This window comes from Zootermopsis nevadensis, unplaced genomic scaffold (genome assembly GCF_977971745.1).
Source record: "Zootermopsis nevadensis isolate Lab colony 2312 unplaced genomic scaffold, Znev_1.0 Znev_ptg000016l, whole genome shotgun sequence".
In the NCBI taxonomy this organism is placed as follows: Eukaryota; Metazoa; Arthropoda; class Insecta; order Blattodea; family Termopsidae; genus Zootermopsis; species Zootermopsis nevadensis.
The window spans coordinates 3,432,146-3,452,960 of NW_028259148.1; the positions used below are offsets into that span (position 1 = coordinate 3,432,146).

General features: G+C 35.6%; 2 protein-coding genes across 6 annotated transcripts; both read right to left on the reverse strand.

Moving 5' to 3' along the window:
- Positions 1-604: 604 nt before the first annotated feature.
- Positions 605-9,664, reverse strand: LOC110839121 (S-formylglutathione hydrolase). 2 transcript variants are annotated; one of them, XM_087349859.1, is made up of 6 exons: positions 9,527-9,664; positions 4,248-4,318; positions 3,631-3,818; positions 3,178-3,367; positions 2,205-2,427; positions 605-1,040 (listed from the first exon to the last, which is right to left on the reverse strand). In XM_087349859.1, the coding sequence occupies exons 2-6, from the start codon at positions 4,316-4,318 to the stop codon at positions 861-863; spliced, it is 852 nt and encodes a 283-aa protein (XP_087205985.1). In that variant the 5' UTR covers positions 9,527-9,664; the 3' UTR covers positions 605-860. The 2 variants fall into 2 exon arrangements, with proteins under 2 accessions (XP_087205985.1, XP_021938695.1); XM_022083003.2 differs by lacking the exon at positions 9,527-9,664 and adding an exon at positions 5,158-5,931.
- LOC110839116 (luc7-like protein 3) lies at positions 7,505-20,544 on the reverse strand. 4 transcript variants are annotated; one of them, XR_015535367.1, is made up of 8 exons: positions 20,216-20,544; positions 19,877-20,122; positions 18,755-18,961; positions 17,910-18,071; positions 17,235-17,530; positions 15,999-16,093; positions 15,047-15,233; positions 7,505-9,700 (listed from the first exon to the last, which is right to left on the reverse strand). XR_015535367.1 is itself a non-coding variant. In XM_087349854.1 (7 exons), exons 1-7 carry the CDS (start codon positions 20,318-20,320, stop codon positions 15,109-15,111), a joined length of 1,236 nt encoding a protein of 411 aa, XP_087205980.1. In that variant the 5' UTR covers positions 20,321-20,544; the 3' UTR covers positions 7,505-15,108. The 4 variants fall into 4 exon arrangements, 1 of the variants encoding a protein (XP_087205980.1); XR_015535366.1 differs by having other exon boundaries at positions 7,505-12,737; XR_015535368.1 differs by having other exon boundaries at positions 7,505-9,113; positions 9,527-15,233.
- Between the last annotated feature and the right edge of the window lie 271 nt (positions 20,545-20,815).

A 20,815-nucleotide genomic window follows, 5' to 3' on the forward strand; every position in this document is an offset into this window, starting at 1 on the left:
CCACTCACAACCATTTTGTCCTCCCTGTATTTTTGAGGCACTTAAAGCAGCACTTCCATACAGCAGATGTCTATGTAAAACATATCCTAAATTGGACATGTAATTCTGAAGCATGCTTAATCAGCACCATCTGTATATGATCAAAATCTCCCTCATCCCACTTGTTTTACATCCATTTATTATAACAGCTGGTCTTCCTTTTAGGCCCATGACACAGAATATTATAGCTTTGAATAATAAATAAGACCATCAAGCCTGTCTGTAATCAAGTAACGTTGCATCAGAAAAAGTAAAGATTTGCCTGTACCTATACGCTGTACAACAAAGGCACACAGAATGTAATGTTAAAGCTCCAAATATTGTCAATCTTAATGTATGAAAGTTTCATGCTCCAACAGCTTCAGCCCTGTACCTATCGTATAGGTGAACCCTAGAACCAGCTTGGACATAACGGTAAAGACAAAAATCCCACTCTAGTGGCAACAAGCCGCCAAATGTTACTTCCCTAGACATTAACTGAGACATGTTGTGCCTTTGAAGTAAGAACTGAATTTTTAATTATTAAGACAAACTTTGGCTTGCAAGGACAAACATAAACAGACTGTACAATTACACAAAACTGTTTTATTTTTAATTTCATTCAGCAACATGGTCACCACATGCAGTCTTTATGGACTGTAAATGCTATGTAAAGTTGCTTATCTGAACCAAATGAACATAATATGCTTATATTTATACATAATTTCAATGTCAGAGAGACCAGTTTTTCATAAATAACTGCAAATTCTTGTACATTTATGTTTAATAAATGGTACAGTATGTAACTCAGTTCACCAATATCAGTACTGCTGCCATGTCATTCAGGCCTTCAGGTACGTCGCATGATGCTTGATGTGTTCTTCTATGAAGGAAGCTATGTAGTAGTAACTATGATCATAACCATCTCTCATATGAAGAATTACAGGTACCTGAGATTCCTTACAAGCACTTATAAAGTTGTCAGGAAAGAGCTCTGTTGTCAAGTTATGGTCAGCTTTACCCTATTAAAAAAAAATATTCACCACTTTAGACATAACAATAGGTAATATACTGCCATTCTGCTATAAAAAATAAATTAAATCCGTGGCGTAATAGCTCCAGAGCCAAAGCCGACTAGCTTGACTGCTGGCCTCACGTTCACATGCCTAAGCAGAGGTGAACGATCATCCAACCAGATATAGGGCGACATGTGGTCAGCACGACGAACCCCCAGCCATTGCTAGCTTTCCTGACTGGATTACGCTACCCATTGTAGCTCCCCAATTTCCTCACGATGCAGGGTTGGCACCGGTCCCATACATTGGTCGAAAGCTCATGAGAAAATTTCTTTTCGCCCCCCAAGACTCGAACCAGCGCGCATTCCGTATCGCCGGTCCGACGCATGATGCCTCAGACCACGTGGCTATGGCGAAGGGACATGCCATTCTGCTATAGGTGTACCATAATATGGAGACTCTAAATAAGAGGAAGTTATACAATCTCCTGAGTGAAGTCAAGTGCTAACAAAATGCAAGTAATCGAAGGAACAGGTTTGAGATCTCAACAAAAAAACAAGAAATGAAGTTACTACACGTCCAGTATACAGCAGGAATTCAAATAATGAACTAATGTTAACTGCTATGACACTTCACAGAGCATAGGAGATCACAACACTGTCTGCCAATCAGGATAGCAACATGTACTGTGAAATTCTAGCTCATCCCATACAGGGAAGTTTGCTTTTGAAAAATGTTGTTGCTGTGAATATTTTGTTTTCTACACACAGTGTATGACAAGATTAGACCAGATACTTGTAGGCTGAAATATAAACATGCCCTTGGCATGCCTGAAGTTTATTTTTATTTACAATATACATACTTAACTATCTATCCCCATGGAGCAGAGTCCTTCTTGAGAAATTTTTCAGCTAGTAAAGACATTTCCTGCCTTTTATGGAACTTGAAAGTACCTATCTCCAGCCAGATTAATCCAATCAAAACCCTCTAATATAAATCTTAATATTATCCCCCCATCTATGCCTTGGACTTCCAAGTGGTCATTTCCCTTCAGGACATGCGGTATACTGCCATATAGAACAGGTTCAGAATCACTAGAGTGCCTCACCATTTGCTGAACAAACCACAAGATCATTATATTCAAGCAATGGAATTAAGTCATCCTTTTACCTGGTCCAGTAGAATTTCAAGAGGTGGGCCACTGTATCCTTTTACCAACTCAGTAGCATCCCAGTCAGCCCAATTGGCTGATTCAGCAGAGCCCAAGTAACCAGAAAATGCTTTCTGTCCCCATTTACTAATAATTGGATTGCAAATTGCAGAAAATGCTGAAACACTACGATACTTTCCTGGATTCTTCAGGGCACAAATCAAAGCACCATGACCTCCCATGCTATAAAACAAAAGAAGACATCCAATACCTTATTATAACAAAAATTATCATTTTCAGAGTTCACAGTATCAAGCTGCTTAGGTATAAAATCCAAAATAAAATCTTAATCATTCACAGAGACAGTTGAGGTTATGATGACAATGTTATTACCTACAACAAAAATCCTGTTTTAGCTCATGAGCTGATTTCTGTGGGTGTATTCTTTTTGCATTATTAAAAATAATACTCAAGTCTAAATTCAGTTCTCAATGGATACCCAGAATGTAGATTTCAGATCCGAAGACACGTTGATTTGAAAGCTGAAATGAGAATTTGGAGTGGCAAGATTAAGGAAACGTGTGTTTTGGGAAGAAGAGGTCTAATGCTGTTTGAATATTAGATTCAGAGAGTTAAATAATATGGAAGGGGAAAATGTTTTGCAGTACCATAACATATTTTCTGACCAAACACTTATGAAATTAAGGTCCTTTACTGCAACACAAGATGTCAGTTAAGTAAATATTAGATTTTAGATTTCAAGTTTCCATGATGGTAAACAAGTTAATTGTATGGTTTTGAGGTGGTATGTGATTACCAATGTTCTGGAGCAACATATCACCAGCATCTTCAGGGTAGGTGGCAATCTGTACCACCAAAATCTTGGTAATCACCTAGAAGAATATAAGGAGTCATAACCCAGAAAACAACAATCAAAATACTATGGATATAATTACAAGTCATCCTATTAAAAAATATCTGTAAATAATATACCTGTGTCCCATTATGGACTGACATTCCTCTAAAGCAGCAAAATTTGAGTTGATAATTTCTGGAAGTTCTTTGGTAACATACGAGAACATACGGTAGTTTTTATTCCAAGGCTCTTGGGTAGCATCCACATAAAATCCAGCACCAATACCAAAATCAGAGCTGTCATCATCTCCAGGAATTTTACAACCCCCTACATGAAAATTAAATATTAACACATGGCCCCACACCTCAAGAACAAATATGTAACTAGAACTAGGAAGACAAATCTGTGAGAAGGTCACCATAATAAAACAAGAAGTTCCAGGCAGAACTCATAAAGTTTATTTTCCCAAGGCTCAAAATTCTGGTCATTAATTTTGTGTTGTTCCTATTTCAAACCAACAATAACTGTGTTAATAAAAATCAATAGCAAAGGTGTTTCATAACATTCTGAAAAGAAGAAATTATGCTCACTTGGGCTGGTGTCTGGCACAACAATTATAATGCCATGTTCAGAAGCGTAACGCTGAACTCCAGATTTTGTGGTGAAATTTTGTTCAGTACAGGTCAAGCCAGAAAGCCAGTAAATAACTGGAACTTCTCCATCTTCAGCCTGTGGTGGTAAGTAGATTGCAAAATTCATTTGGCAGCCAAGCTCCTTGCTTGAAAGAAATAAAGATTTCATTGCACTTCACAATATCTTATCCAACACACAGTCCACTATTAATGGCACTTAACATATCAATCCACACCAAATATAAAATCTGGAGCAGAAACTGGTAAAGAGAAACATCATCACATTTATCTGTCCCAGACTGAGGACTGTGCAAGTCTGGGAACACTTCCTCATGTCAACAGGGTACATTGCAAAACCATTTGCTGATTCTCAAAAAATCACAGAAAGTATGCCCATAAACATAAAAGTGTACATTGTGTGATGCATTCTGAAAGAATACCACTACTCTGCATTTCTACCAAACAGTGTATTACATGCACAAGAGTTTTACTGCTCTATTACTACTACTACTATTTACAAATAACCTATATAGAGGTTAGTTTTCCCTCCAGTTATAATACTTAAAACAAATTACCTGTCATGAGAGAAAACCTTTTGGTACCCTCCAAAACTGCGGTTGCTTGATACTTCCTTTAATGCAGTCATCTGTGAAACAACAACAAACCAAAAAACATGTTAGTTAACAATACACCGTATTTTAGCAACATAAATGATTACTCACTTAAAAGGTTCCATAACACCACAAAAATTTACTTTATTACATTTTGACTATTACAATTCTTTCGGCCCTGTGTCTCCTCGAAACATACCTTACACCTTTCAACACTCGGTAATGCCAAAGTAACGATTGCTTGAACTTGTGACGAAGGAGTAACAGTAATGATACCATTACGCACGATCCCATACAAAACAGAACCTAATCTAACCTAAACTAGTCTTCACAACCGACTACCAGTTAGATGAATTTCGTAACGAGAGAATAAATGAACCAAAATTACTGAACTTTAGTATGAACGTTACGCCATAAGGTTACTCCAATCTCATACTTTATTCCATCCTGTACTCTGCAATACCATATGACGACTACTTGAAGTCGTTGGTGGACTGCTGGTGGCATCATGTCCCGTCATCCTCTGCGTATTCGCATCACTAACTTAACCTATTCCATTCTAACCTAAGCTAGCCCAACCTAACCTAACCTCATGTCTTCACTTCATTACTATACTGTTACCTGGAACAGGTCAAATTGGAAGAATGACATCTACAGATGTCAACCAGTATATAATCTTACACATATTTTATTAAAATCATTTACTTATATATATATATATATATATATATATATATATATATATCAGTACATTACAACAATGCACGGTCGCTAATAAATCAGAATACCGAATATTCCAGCTTGCATGAACTATCAATCTGATTTCAATAAAAAATACATATATCAAATGAACTACTGCTACTACCATCTTCACCTTAAGGTAAAACAGCCAAACTCAGTCACAAACTAGTACTTAATACTTCTCCAAACTGCTGTCCGCAATAACACAGTCAATCAACAGCACACATTAGTACCAACATACACATATTACACGTCATGTGAGCAGTGAGAAAACGTAGGGGATTGAAACTTCCCAGTTCTTTAGCACACAATTTATGGACTTGTCTCTTCATGTAGTAGTCCTTGAGAAGCACAGGTAGTACGATATTCTGACAGGGAGGGCAAGCTGAAGCAACCGTGGAATTGGTGGCTCTTTTCTGGATTGTGGCACTGTTCGGTATTTGTTTACCGACATTTCTGAGGCACATGCTACCGCCATCACCAATCCTGATAATAGAGGCAGTAAGTGCATCTAAAAATTGGGGTGTGGCTGTGTCGGGGACACGGCCGTGGGTTTTACGTGAATACGTCTGCGTTAGCGGGTAATATTTTATTTGGGATATGGGAATGAGCCTCCAACGGCTTAGCGATAGCGGCCGTCGAGGTGCTCGCGCCGTCGTTTGCCGCGTCGACTTTCCGACGTTCCCGAAGCCGTCTCACACTCATTCCGACACGGACATGGCGGTACTGATCGATGGCTGATTAGACGCCCTTTCCTATGAAATGTGTTGCTTGTATTTCCTCTGGGCTTTTCGGTGAGTATGGGCCAACATCAGAAAGTTTAAATTTTTCACGACTTATTTTTGATTTGTCACAACAAATATTTTCAAAGTTCACTTTTTATGACTTAAATCGACAGATCTAGACGAGATCTTTCGTTTGGCACCAAAATCAGCGCGCTAGCACATCGGAGTCGCGAGATATACTGCCCGGAAATTTTCGCCCACGCCCAAAATGGCCGCCAGTCGCCGCGGACCCCCACACTCGCGCCAACTCAAGGTCATGCTCGCATCGTAGTCGTATACCCGATCGAAGACCACATTTATTTCAATCGTGTTATTAGTCACGAAATGAGTGTCGGAATGGATCACCCTGCAAACGTTACATCGCCGTTTCCGTCTTGGCACCCCATGTGTCGGTCTGATTTTAAAGACGTATTCACGTCAAAACGTCGGTAATTTTTTACCAGACTACAATCCAGAAGACAACCATTATCATATTCACTGCCATGAGAACCACAGATCCGACTTATTGATCCGTGTTCCTGTGATTTTGGTCTGATGGCAGTGTTTCACATGAAAGACCGTGACTCAATGGAATTGATCTAGGTCCAATCTTATAAAATGCTAAACTTCATTAACAATATGTAGACTATTGTCCTGTAAACCACCAGTCTATTTTAGTACTGAAATTAATTCTGGTGACAGCCATCAGGTAGCCTAGATGATAAATAGCACATCCAATTGACTTTGTGCCTATCACATCAACCAGTTTCTTGATTAGTATATGACTGATCAATATGTCCAATACCTTCTTACCTATGAAGATGGTAGGCTTTTGTATGCCATCAGCTATATTGTTAAACACAAGGATCATTGTGTGATGATACTTGGTTCATGTCAGATCCAGGAAAGTTTGACTGCATGATAGAGTCACAGGCTAAGTGATATTGTTGGGAGGTGCTTGATTTATTTCATACCCAGGGAAGGTGAGCCATGAGGTGTAGGATAGGGTTAAGATTTGAGTTGGTACTGTGCAGACACATTTATAGTATGTTTCTTCTCACAAAGTACCTAGATCTTATATGACCTATAGCTTTTGCAGTGACAAAATTCAACGAAATTCTCACAGGCAATCAGCCACATGAGGTGGCCAATATTCTCCACTCTAGTGCAGTACCTCACTTGACAACATATTTCTTTCATATTCTCTATCCCTGCCTTCTCATATTTTAAACTCCCTCATACTCATACAAAACATACTCAGCTAAATGAGAATCATGAAGATTCATTACCATGTTCACAGAAATCCATGACTGCTTTCATCTGATCAAACAATTTTCACCAAAGAGAGACTAAAATGTTTAGTTTATTACTTATGACATACTCCAAGCATTACTAGTAACTAGATGGTGATGATTTTTGAATTGATATATTTTCACTGATTTACTTACTATGTATGTAATACTACAAACTATTAGTGCAACATGAAAATTGTTGGTTTGAGAGGTAAGCCAGCAGCAAATAGCTGAGAGTGAACATGTTAAACAAGGTGACAGGGTGTGGACTGAATTCAAGATAAAGTCCAATAGAAAGATGTGAAAAATAATGACTCTCAGGTTTCATAACAAAAAAACAGGAAATTTCAACACTGATGGATAAATTACAAACTTAAAATATCCACATCATGGCGTTAGTTAACAATCATGATTATAGCAATAATTAAATCATAAGTGATTTATTGTAGCATTATTTTCTTTACACAATTTAAAAGAAAAACATGTGCTGTTCCCTATTCAAACTACTGTCTGTATTCTCATAAATTAAAAATAATTTTAAGTCAGCAAAACAATGATACAAGAACTGTCAACATAATTCAAACATCTTGTCTCAAGAACTGAAATGCTACCTAAACATTGCAATGAGTATTAAACGTTATTAACATTAGTTTAAAAAATAAAGAACTTCAAATATAAAGAAACTGCAAGAAACAGACTTAGTACATAATACAAAATGTTCAATTCTTGTTTCATTCTTTTTGTGTGTTTCATTTTTTACTTAAAAGTACTACAAAGTTTAAACTTAAAAGTGGTACAATTAATTATTTCCCTAAATTTTGAACCACTAAATAACCCAATCAAGGCACATTAAATCTACTGACAATATTACAAAACACAGATACATGGATATAATAATGTACTTAAAATGGAGTGGAAGAGGTTTAATAGTTTCAAGAATTTGGATCAAAATAATTTTAAGAAATGGGCTGTCAATTTAGATTTTACCTGATGTGGGGTTTTGAGGCCTGACAATTAAATGACAAATATATCATCCAGAAAGACTGTTGGAAGAACTTGGACCTGATGGGAAAACAAAAACTGGGCTAGTTATGAGATTTGGGCCACCCAGTAACAGAACACCAAATTTTATACAGGAAAAATCCAGTGTTTGGACCAAAAAATTGGTAAGTCAAAATCAAAGATCAAAACCATACTTATCTCTGCTTTTTAGTGGATAAAATATCCATTATAAATTTAGATTAGGGTACTTGCTGATGGTGTGATACAGTCAGGTTTATTTGGTGTTTGGACTTTGTCCATTGTCCAAGGTTAAAATGTGTATGACATTTCAAAAACTGGATCCGTTTTGTTGTACACACTTTAACCTTGGATGATGGACAAAGTCCAAAAATGCAATAAACCCAACCATTACAAATTTGTTCCTCCAAACCACTTAACCTAAAATTCTACCTTCAAGATATTTCTGGTAGCACATTCATCAAGGAACAAACCAATTTTAGACCAAAACAATGCTCCTTCTCACACAGCACCTTTAGTCAAGTAATTCTTGGCCGAGAACAATTAACCAGAGTTAGAACATCCAAATTACTTGCCCTATTTGATTTCATGTTCTGAAACTGAAATGATTAAAGAATTTTAAGACATTCAGCATAATGTGACATTACAGAAAGACTTTCACCAACAAATTCCAGGAATAGCAAAGACGCTGATTGAATTGCATGTGGAAACAGAGATGGCCTCACAAATTAATGGTGACATTTTTAAATTGTTTATTCTATTCTGAAAGAACCAGTCCAGTTATTTAATTGCCACACCTCATACAAATGGTCCTAAATAAAAACTCAATCATTATTATATGCATTTACATAATTCCATTATTACTGTGTTGCTTAATTAGGATTTCAACATACCTTTTAAAGAAGAACTCCATGATGACATCACAAAAGCAGCTCCAAATTTGAAGCTATATCCAGGAAAGAATTCTACTGCAGAATACACATCCCCCCTTCTTTTTCTTGTTTGGAGCGCTTCTGATGTAAAGTTGCACCAGAATTAAGTTTGTATAAGACATTAACGTTACATCTGTTCCATTTTCGTTTTATTTTTTGATTCAAAGTAAGATAAAACTATAAATAAAAAACTTATAAATTTAATACAAACTCTTAAATTCTATGCAATGTAAGAGGTGCAACTCAACATTACAAGTGTAACAGAAAACAAGCCTAACATAAGACACACAACATATCTTTCCTTGTGATGGCAACAAGAATAAAACATGCAAAACTTACGTATCCAAATCACTGCAGCTAACAAAATTTCTTTCTTTCTTTCGCTACACATACTTCAAGAACAGACATCTGGGAATGTGTAAATTTAAATTGTTCTTTACATCAATTTTTTTTTAATTCTATCTACAATGTCAAGACTTAAATACTAGATTCACCTTGCAAAACGTTGAACAGCCAATGCCAAATGTTGACTCCAGTTACATTCCAACATGCTTCCCAATGTTGCAGTTGGGATTGGAAGAACAGTATTTGTCACTTCATTTAGATTTTCTTGGTGTGAATCTGACTTTGATTCTTCACAAGACTCGACACCTACCAGAATTACAAAGCTGTAAAGATTCAAAATAAAAATAATTTCCTGATAAAACAACACCACATCCTTTTCTGGGGGACAAGCATGTGCTTACTTCAGGAATGGGGAGGAAAGTAAAAAGCAGATTTAGTAATGCCCATTATTTTCCATTTGAACAGTTGAAGAATGACTATTCTATTCTATTCTGTTCATATCAAATAGTGCAACTTTTCCCTTCAATGAATTAACACAAGAGACTTAAGTAAAAAATATATTTAAGACTTGAAGTTATCAATGTAACTAAGTGATAACATTTATTTAATATTAGACTGTACTAATAGCAACTGTACATGCAGCAGGTTTCATGTTATTTAACTGTAACAATAATGCATAATTCAGCTATGGACGTGGCAAGCCAGTCCTTCAAAAGTAATCTGAACTTTAGTAACCTAGAGCTGTGAGTTAAAAATGATAGTTTATGCCACCCATAAAGGGAAGCAAAATGACTAATTTATTATCCCTGATTAATGTGTGAATAAAATGTCATATAAATTAAAAGCTATAAAATGTACTACCATCATCTGCTTGTATGTCATATTGGAAAAAAAAAAACTAGCCCAACATTTTCTATCATGTGCAGAATTTGTAAAAACACTTCCAAATTTTCACATTTTCTGCACATAAACTATGTCATTGTTTAGATTCATATCATTTGAACTGCCTTTACAAATCAGCACCTCGATATAGGCACATTACAGTTATATTCATTGTGTTTCGTTATTATAACATACTAAAATATCAAACCACCTGACCAATGAATGTATAAATTTAAGATATTTTATAAACAGTATAAACAATCCTACTTGGCTCTTCTAACCTATATGTTCAAAACAAAACTCCATATCTTGTATATTTATAGTAATAAATGTATCTCTCATCTATATAAAAGTAAAATATTATTTGAGAATTATAAACCTTTGCTGCTGTAAATACTAACTTTAAAGCAGAAATATTAGATTCAATGTTATGCAGGATAAAATTTACTTTACTCCCAAGTAAGCACACTTCATATATACACAAAGAAGGTAAATGTTCATCTAAAATGAACAGCATTCCACTATTACCAGCACACTTAACTTGGCCAAGAAAATTCATTCCTCTTGGAATCCTTCAGCCATCCAATAGTTCTCAATTGCCATGTCTCAGGGTTAACTGCTAAATGCAAATAACAAACACACAACATGTTTGCAATCCATTTCTAACTATGCCATCTGTAACATGAAACACGTTACACTGCTGTGTAACAAACTAATCCAAACACAGCTAAATATTTACATGACTACTTAATATAACTAGTTAAACGTTTTTTGGAAAAAATATTATGGCGAAATCTGTCATATGAATTATAAATAAAATTGTCCTATTCTTCAAAGACTTGTATCTATGATATCTCACATGATAATATAAACATCCAGCCCCAACTCTCATTATCTAAAGCTGTTATTTCTCATATTTAAGCAAATTAATAGTAAATATAATGTGAAAGTTATTTTCATTAAAACATAAAAATATGACTTTAACTTAATATAACAAATTATTTACAGTATCAAATGAGATGAATTTATGATTCAACACCTACACAGTAAGAAGTTCCAAGAACATGAAAATGGTATGTTATTCATAATTTTATAACATATGAAATGCTGCTTTTCAATTAGAGATTTTAAACATTTATAAACATGGCATTATTATGTCATATACCATACAAAATAAAATTATTTTACCTAATTACTGTTGTACTACTAGTGTATCACACAAACAAGAATTCCTGCAAGTGTAACTGAAATATCCAGATTATATCTTAAAGGTATAGAGGACATGAGAAATGTTGACATACGTTTAAAACGAAAACAATTATGAAAAATTTATAACTGGCCAAGTTAAGGTAAGGTCAATCAACACCCACATACACACAATCAACTGTGGACAGATGTGTTTATGGGTGTCAAAAAGCATTCTTTTATAATCTGTGTAAACAAATGAAGGGATCCTCCGATGATAAATACCTCTAAAGAGATCCATCATTAACACACACCATTGGGGAAAAATGTTGCTGTATTTTGCCTCCCCCAATGCAGACGCACTGTTATTGGAGAACCTAGGAGTATGAGTGACTGTCTACAATGCTGGAATTAAAATACCAAAATCTACCCCAAAATTCTGAGCTGCAGTAAAACAAACACACAAAGTTCAGGGATGTGCGAGTTTTTCCAATAAAAATTACAATTTTTAAGTTATTTTAGCAATCAAAACCAAAAACTTGAAAATGTTGAAGTACTCGAACACCCCTCAACAAAACTGGCAAGCATTTGTTGACAAAGATATTTTAAAATGGTACCCACCACAAGAAGAAAACAACTAACCAAACACCATTTTTAAAACTGTCTCCCATTAGTGACACCTTTGCATTAATGTGGAATTTTCTGACAAATTTATAATTCCTTCTGTAAGTCTCAAGTTTCTGCAAGAACTGCTTACAATATTTTGAAATGGCAACTTTCAATGTGACATTTACTACTGGATAAGCAAGTATTGTCCACATATTTAAAACAAACATATGCTTACAAAACAAAATAAATTTTATTGTAATTCCAAAACAAATTAATTCATTCATGTATTAATATAAATTCCGCTTTACTCAAAGTGACAGAAAATGTTAGTCATATAATTTTCTGAGACAGCTTGCACTATAACAGCATTAATCACAGTACCAATCCATCTTCATACCTGCTGACATGAGAACCTCAAATCTCAAGTATCATAAAACTTGAGACTTTGAAGGCAAGAAATATACAAAATACATAAGCATAGTTATTTTCATTAACATATGAAATCCTCTAACTATTTATAACTTGTCTTTAATTTATTCATTAAGGGCCATTAACAAAAATTAATGAGATGCCTTAAACTAAGTTAGCTATAGGGGTCACCTGGAACTGAGCAATATCCTGTTGTAAACACCGGCACGGTCTAAACCAACCAATCACAAGCAGGCTGAGCAGAAGTATGCATCGCTAGTGGAGTAAATGGTGCACCATCAATCAAAGCTACCAATGAATTATAGTAAACTGCCTTAAACTAACCCGAGACATTGCACTATGTAACACTATCCTACACTGTTTTCCTCCTATGAAAAGACAATCAGTATCATATAATATGAAATAAGAAACATGGAAAGAATAAACCTGGGCAGTCAAAATGCAGACAATGAGCCACTAAATCTTGTGAAGAATGAAGTTTGGTTTAGTTAAAATCATTTAGAGATTCACCAGATGGTGACTGTTAACATTTTTTTTACTATTAATGCACAAGTATTTTGTTTTTTGTTCCTCCAAGACCCTCAATACAGCTTAACATACAGGCATAAAGCAAGCAAGGAAGAAATGTGTGTAATCCACTTCCTATAAAAAAATATTCAAAATATTCTGATTGACGTTTGTCACAGAAAGTTCTCAGAATATAGTAATAATCTACAACAGCAGCTCCTGTGACTTACATTTGTTTTTCCCAATGAGACACACATACACAGCTGTTCCTTCAAGGTCATGTCATTCTTTCTCCAGACAAAAGAGGAAGATGGAACCATGTTATACATGAATTCCCAAATTTGTATATATTTACAAATGAGGCATGGAAAGCAGAAAAAACCCACACACTTTCACACATTCATCTCCTCATTCTAATCTATCTATCTTTAACTCCCTGAAGTTGAAGCATGTCAAAAAATACATAAGATTTCAGTTTGTACTGCAAAGAAAACACCACACTTAAATATATAAGTCAAATGGTTAATGCTGTTGAGAAAATAATTGCTATGTAAGACTTGAGGTTCTCACAGCGGTGAGTATGAAGATATCCGTCTTCTGGGTTGTTGCACTGTGTAGTCTGGTCGATGTTAACCAACGTTTCTGAGGTCATACTGCCTCCGTCATCAGGGCGATGAATATGCCCTGATGACGGAGGCAGTATGACCTCTGAAACGTTGGTTAACATTGACCAGACTACACAGCGCAATAACCCAGAAGACGGATATCTTCAAAATAATTGCTGTTTAGGTACTTGTGGGTTATCGGGACACATCACTTTAAAAATAGGTTAGGTTAGGTTAATGTGTGTGGATAAACGACATATACTTGAAAGTTATTATCCACACACATTAACTTAACCTAACCTATTTTTAAAGCGCTGTGTCCTGATAACCCACAAGTACCGCTGTTTATAGTGAAAATCATACAAAACCCATATACATGGAGAAACCACTGGGCTGTAAAGGGTTAACATTCTTCTTAATTCCAGCAAATGATTTCTAATTTCACTATTACATACCAACATTTTTATACCATAGGCAAAGTAAACTACACAAACAGAAAGATCAGAAAGGAAGTGCAAGTATTTAAAAAAACAATAACTCATTCTTCACAAAATTATATGTATTTCATTCTCCGCATTATGAAATTCTTTCCCAATTTTATACGTGTGTGTTCAATGCTCAACAGCTACGTATAACTTTCACACACATAATGAACTGCAAGAAATTTAACTTTTAAGATAAAAACAAAATAAACATGTACCTTTCTTTGCCATTTCTATAATGATTTCGATAGAAAAAATGTAAATTTAAATTAATAATTCTATTACTCTTATTTAGGTTCTGACATCAACAGCACATATGTATGGCATTTTTATTTGCCTCATCTAAAATGAAAACATCTGACTGCCATTATCTGGCTAAATTATGGACTAGTGCCACTCAACGGCAATCACATACTTGTTATGCCTTGAAAACATCCGCCAACAATTAAAAATCTAGACACCTGATACAAATAGCATAGAACCGAGTAGTACCTGGTATAAGGAACACGTGTTCATTTCAACCAATAAAACCTACCATAAGTCGGCTCAATCCACACCATCTTATTTATTTAATGTCCATTATCATCCCATACATACTGGTAAAAGTTAACCTGTCTTAAAATCAAATACTTCTGTTAAAACTGTGTTCTGAAACCTTTTTAATGCATATTCTAATGGCAAAATAATCTCCTCACATAACGATGAAAGTCAATATTTTTTGGATTAAAATTTTAACTATTTATGCTAGCTGATGTCACAAACCAAAAATCTTAACACAAGTAATCTATTCAGAAGAACTGGCATCCTGGGTCCGCAGTCACGATAAATCAGAAAACTCTCCAGCTTCAAAGTCGAGAAGCATACAGGGGATGGAATACATGCCACTTACCTCAGAATGTAATATCTGTGGGATAAATACAAAATTAAGTAAACAAAGTTTCCTTTTCCCCCATGAAACAATATGACATACCTGTGAGCCAGTGTCACTCACTGATTCTAAATGTGGGTGTCTGTGCTATGGGTGATAACTGGCTATTCATCTCCGCGGCCCGCATCTGCACCACCACTGCTAATCCTGCCCACCTTGGAGTCTTGATAATGACGACCTGAGGATCGATGAGTTGGTGAGGAATGGCGACCATAATCTCCATTCAAACCTAAAGAATGTCGAGATGTTTTACAGCATAAGATTACTACTGTCAAAAGAATTCACAAAAAATCTGGTGTAGTCTTGTAAGTAGTTATCAATGTTCTGTATAAATGTACTACCTCAGTAAAGATGGAGGCAATATATTACATGGCATTAGAAACTAGACAACCACAATCCACATTTTCACCACCATGAAAACCTCAAATCTCACTCACAGAAACGCTAAGATTAATTATAATGTAGCTCTGATACAATATTGGTATTCAATCTGCACTAAGAGCAACAGGAAAAAAAGTTCAACATCAGCAAAACATTTATGACACTTGAAAAAATGGAAGCCCTCATGAAAACAAACATGTCTGGGATTCAAACTATAAAACAAATTTAATGTTTTGCAAGAAAAGTGCCCATTTAAAATTCATTAAATCAACTGCAATTCCAAAATTCTTATGCAACTTACAATATGAATGAGGTCTAACGGAAGAGGAGAATTAAGGAGGCCATGGACCGAATACGGATCAGAGAGCCATAGAAGAAGAAGAAGAAGAAGAATCACAACTAACAGCTGCTACAATGATCATTTGGAATAAAAAATGTGAACGTTTCTTCCAATTCAATATTGTTTTTGTGTTAATGCATGTTTATATTTACAACAGTTTTGCATGGAAACATATTTCAGAATTGAAATATAAGACAATGCTTTACTGATTACAGTAATTATACCACTAACCACAAATTATTATATTTCAATAAAAACATTTTAATCTCTTACCCCGATCCTTGTTAGACCTCCGATGATGCTCCCTATCATGTTCATCCCCTCCTTTTCGTCTATGATCTCGATTTTGATCTCTTGACTTACTGCGGCTATTACGAGATGTGGAAAAAATTAACATTAAATGTATTATACAATGAAACTTTTCTTGACAGCATAAAACTAACAATTATTCCAATGGCATATAACCTTAAGTTCCATTCACTGTGGGTCTTCCCCATCTTACACACAATGATTTTAGTCATTCAGTCTTTTATAGTGATGGAGTTTTAGTATAAATAGTGTTTCCTAGAACTGCATTCTATAGTATGGATTAATAAAAGTGGTTGTCTCAGGGTAACGAACTAAACTGTCATATAAAATGTTTGATCCTTGGTCAGTCAATGTGCAGAGATACAGAATTGGTCACATGGATGTCACCACCTTATAAATAAATTGTAGATATACAAAGGGTCAGAAGAGGCATTAAAAAATTAAAAATCCGTGGCGTAACAGCTCCATAGAACCAAAGCCGACTAGCTTGACTGCTGGCCACACGTTCACATGCCTAAGCAGAGGAGAACGATCATCCAACCAGATATAGGGTGACATGTGGTCAGCACGACGAACCCCCAGCCATTGCTAGTTTTCCTGACCGGATTACGCTACCCATTGTAGCTCCCCAATTTCCTCATGATGCAGGGTTGGCACCGGTCCCATACACCAGTCAAAAGCTCATGAGAAAATTTCTTTTCGCCCCCCAAGACTCGAACCAGCGCGCATTCCGTATTGCCGGTCCAAAGCATGATGCCTCAGACCACGCGGCTACGGCGCGGGACCTCTTGTGGGCATTATAAACCAATAAATAACATGAACTAATGTGCATTTTCACTTAGTACCAAATATTCATTACTTTAGGTATGGTTCACATAAACTTGTTAGATCCATAAACAGTACAAGAAATTTGCATATACATTATATATCCTTTTCAGAATATATCTCGATGCTAAGAATAAGTCAACTGTGACCAGACTTATGGCAAAGAGCTTATACAATCATTTTAATTAGAAAGTTCTAAGACATTTGTAAAAATAATTCAGAAGTAATCTTGGCAATAAGGTAGAATGACATACCAATTATAACAGAGTACCTACTGCCACCATCAGCCAAGAGAACAAAGTAAAAGAAAGAGATTGAAGCATTATTTTAAAAAAAAAATCACTGACAATAAGTTTAACAAGCCTGTTTACTCACGTTCCTCTTTCCTCACAACTCTTTGCATTCCTTCTATTGTATTCCTTTTCCCGGCTGTTTCTCCTTGTGCGACTGCGACTACGACTGGAACTGCGATACATCCTGGGACTTCTTGATCTGTGTTTTGGCCGGTTTTTGTTTCGTTCTTCTTCTTCTCTTTTCTTTCTACGCTCTTCTCTCTCCCGGTCTCTTTCTCGCTCTCTTTTACGCTCTTCTTCTTCTCGCAAACGTGTGCGCTCCCGACGATCTTCTTCTCTTTTCCGCTCCTTGTCATCGCGCGACTTCTGGCGATTATTCTTTAAGAGAGAAAACTGGTTTAGATGGGGAAACCTGGTAACATGATTATATAAACTGGACTGTAGACAAAAAACATAACAACCTTCTTGCAGTATACAGCATGCTGCTGCCAGCGGTAGCTACTTAACACACTTAAAAAAGCGTAAAAGTAGAGAGGTGTGCTATAAAAGTTATGAATGTGACCTCCAATTCCCACTAAGCTTCATGAAAATGTGTTCTTTCTATAAATCAAGGCATTTATGAGCTCCACAAATATCAAATATACACACATCACGCAACACCTGACAAGGCTGTTTGCCTTTCCTACCTAAAATGCACTTTCCTACAGTAAAATAATTCACTACAAGTACATTCAAATTATGGAAGAAATGGACTTACAATCAATTCTTCCATGGCCATCTTCAATCTAGCATAACCAACATGTTGTTTACCCATCAAGTGGTCATCTATTCGTTGTTGGGCATCACCAACAATGAGAAATGCCCCACATACATCACAGACTTCCATTTGTTTCTCTTGAGCAGCAGCTAGTTCTGCAGTCTTAAAAATTAAGTGATAAGTTGTAAAACACCACAGAATTACTTCAAAACATTTGTAAGCAATGCATGAATAAAGAAATCAGAATGCATCTTTCATAGCACAGGTTCATTCAGAAGCAATCTGAATTTATGGCCTGCGCATTCCCAAACTATCTCAGGTCAGAGACATATCTGCTCAAAATGGAACCAGACATAAACTACAATCAATAAGGACAAAAGATATCTCAACAGTTCTTTGTTTTGTGTGTTCTGTTGAGTATTAAATTAATTATTTAAGTAAAGTAATAACTTGATGACCTTTGGTGATAGTCTGATGGCAATTAACTCTGAACAACTGTCAAATTTTGCATGAAGACAAATAAAAATTAAGTAAAACATTTATTTTATACACTAACAATTACAAATACAGTGATGGCAGAAACCTCAAAAGTTATATCTTTCAAATTTATCATATCAGTACTTACAATCTGTACCAACCAAAACTGTGAACTGAAACGGTCTCTGTAATTATATGGCCACGTCTGTTACTCATAACATAATGGGTTACACAAAAAGGAACACATCAACTTGTGATGGTACCTTTAAAAAACAGCAGAAGCTGTAGTTCTTCCTTTCCTTAATTTCTTTATGTATCATGAGGATTTCCTCACACAATAATTATTCTGAAGTTACATAAAATTATACCTGCTGCCAGTGGCTGTTTTCATTGTTACCACGCAACTGCTCTCTCTCCTCTTTCAGTTGATCACACAGCTTCATGAGACCCTGAGCCTGCTCCACATTTCCTTGGATTCCCATCTGTTCTGCCTCATCTACCAAACTGTTAATTTTCTCTGTTAAAAATTTGATCTGCTCCTCATTTCTTTGGGTTTGGGCTGGTGAAAGTGATATCTGTAATAAATAAACATCAACCAGGGAAAATAATGAGAAATTATTAAATTTCCAATAAAATTAAACCCATGTTAGATTAACAATCGTAAAGTAGCTAATAGGAACATGACTGCCTTCTGACTTGTTTCACTGAAAAAGCATGTAGTGTATCAGCCTAGTTTATGTGTGGGTACACACCAAATCCCTTGTTATAATTTTTCAAATTTAAATAATAACCAATAATGTTTGAAGGAACCTTCTAAGACATAAAGACTTGAGCACATTCTATCTTTGACACAAGGGAAGCAGAAAGTGATAAAGGAATGGTAGGAACAGTGAAACAAAGACAGCTACACACTTTGTACAGAATTTTATCAATGTCTTTTAATATAGTCAAGTCAGTTAACAATTTTAAATCATGATCTTCAAAGTCAAATATACTGTCAACCTGGAAGTAATATCTCAGGTCAAGAGAGTATGCAAATTAAATCTATTTAAACTCATTAATTAAATGTCTGTAAAAGACGTTATCCCAACTCAGTAAATAAAATGAAATGGTTTGCATGCAACATTATCACATACAAAACAGACACATGTGAGTACTAGTTATATAGTTTCTGAACTGTGAAAGACAACGTACAAGTTTAAAAATAACGAAACAACCAATACAATCCACTGGAAAATTCATCTAGCGAAAATAAATAAACAAATACATACAAAGCACTGCTGAATCAAAAACTGCCTTGGAAAATGAACTGGGGGGGGAACCTATAAACAATTTCCTATCAGAATCAAAACATTGTGTATGCATGCAGAAATGCAACTCTGAGAGGAGGAACAAGACCAGTTTCTTTTAATTTTAGGAAGAATGTACAAAAGCATGCAGTTCCAAACCCTAATAACTACATCTTAAAATGAGGAAGCAATGATACTTACAGCATCAGCTTTTCCAATAAGGGCAAGCCGCTGTTTGCCTTTGACAATTTTTCTTTCCACTTCATTTAACATACTCTGGCAGAATCGAATAAATTCGTCTTCATACTGTTGTTTTTTATAACTATTGGATTTTTCGTATAGAGCTTTAACCTCATCGTCGTGAACCTTGGCACACTGTCCTAGGTCTGCTCTCGTATTTACAAAAAGGTCGTGAGGGCAAAATTTCACCATGTATAGCTTGCAATACTGAAACACAACACAATTACAAATCAACAACTCATTCATTTGCTTTCTTTCACCACCACAATGTTAACAGATAAAACAGAATATTACAATTACCTCAGGATCTTCCCAATTCAACTCTTTCGCTTTATCATTAGGCGCAATATTTCTATTTCTGCCCATAAGCTCATCGAGCAACGCCGCAGCTGCAAACACAGCCATTTTCTCAAGCTTTTGCCTCTTTTGTTGCTTCTTGCTTGGTATCGCTCAGTATCACGGATCTCGAACAAAACCAGCAACAGGATATGGCGTCTTGGGCCGAATCACAGATGATACAGAAAATATGAGCAGATTCTAAAAAATAATGTGCAAATTCTATTATCTTGTATATAGGTCTCTGCTGGGTTGTGTAAAAGTTCCCATTCGCAGTTTTGACGTAAATAGGTCTATATGAAAGGGTTATTCCGCAGAAAAGTGACAGAAAAATGTGTAAGATCCGTATCAACAAATCGACAACAATGGTTAATGGAACGAAGTGTTTACTCGGCATTGTTGTTACCTAGGAAAACGTGTAAGATCCATATCAACAATGTGTAAATATGGACCGACAACAATGGTCAGCTTGCGTGCATTATGTTACCTAGGAAACGTCATGTTTACTCGGCATTGTTGTGTTACATTAGAGTAGAATAGAGTTTATTTACATTTCATAGATCC

Excerpts from the sequence above, each read along its gene's own strand:
- LOC110839116 (XM_087349854.1), bottom strand. The coding sequence starts at position 20,320 with ATGGCTGTGTTTGCAGCTGCGGCGTTGCTCGATGAGCTTATGGGCAGA. Across the intron at positions 18,072-18,754 it reads AAAACAGCCACTGGCAGCAG|ACTGCAGAACTAGCTGCTGC; the intron begins GTATAATTTTAT and ends TTAATTTTTAAG. Across the intron at positions 17,531-17,909 it reads TGGCCATGGAAGAATTGATT|AATAATCGCCAGAAGTCGCG; the intron begins GTAAGTCCATTT and ends TCTCTCTTAAAG.
- LOC110839121 (XM_087349859.1), bottom strand. The coding sequence starts at position 4,318 with ATGACTGCATTAAAGGAAGTATCAAGCAACCGCAGTTTTGGAGGGTAC. Across the intron at positions 3,368-3,630 it reads TGTGCCAGACACCAGCCCAA|GGGGTTGTAAAATTCCTGGA; the intron begins GTGAGCATAATT and ends ATTTTCATGTAG. Across the intron at positions 1,041-2,204 it reads TTGAAATTCTACTGGACCAG|GGTAAAGCTGACCATAACTT; the intron begins GTAAAAGGATGA and ends TTTTTTTAATAG.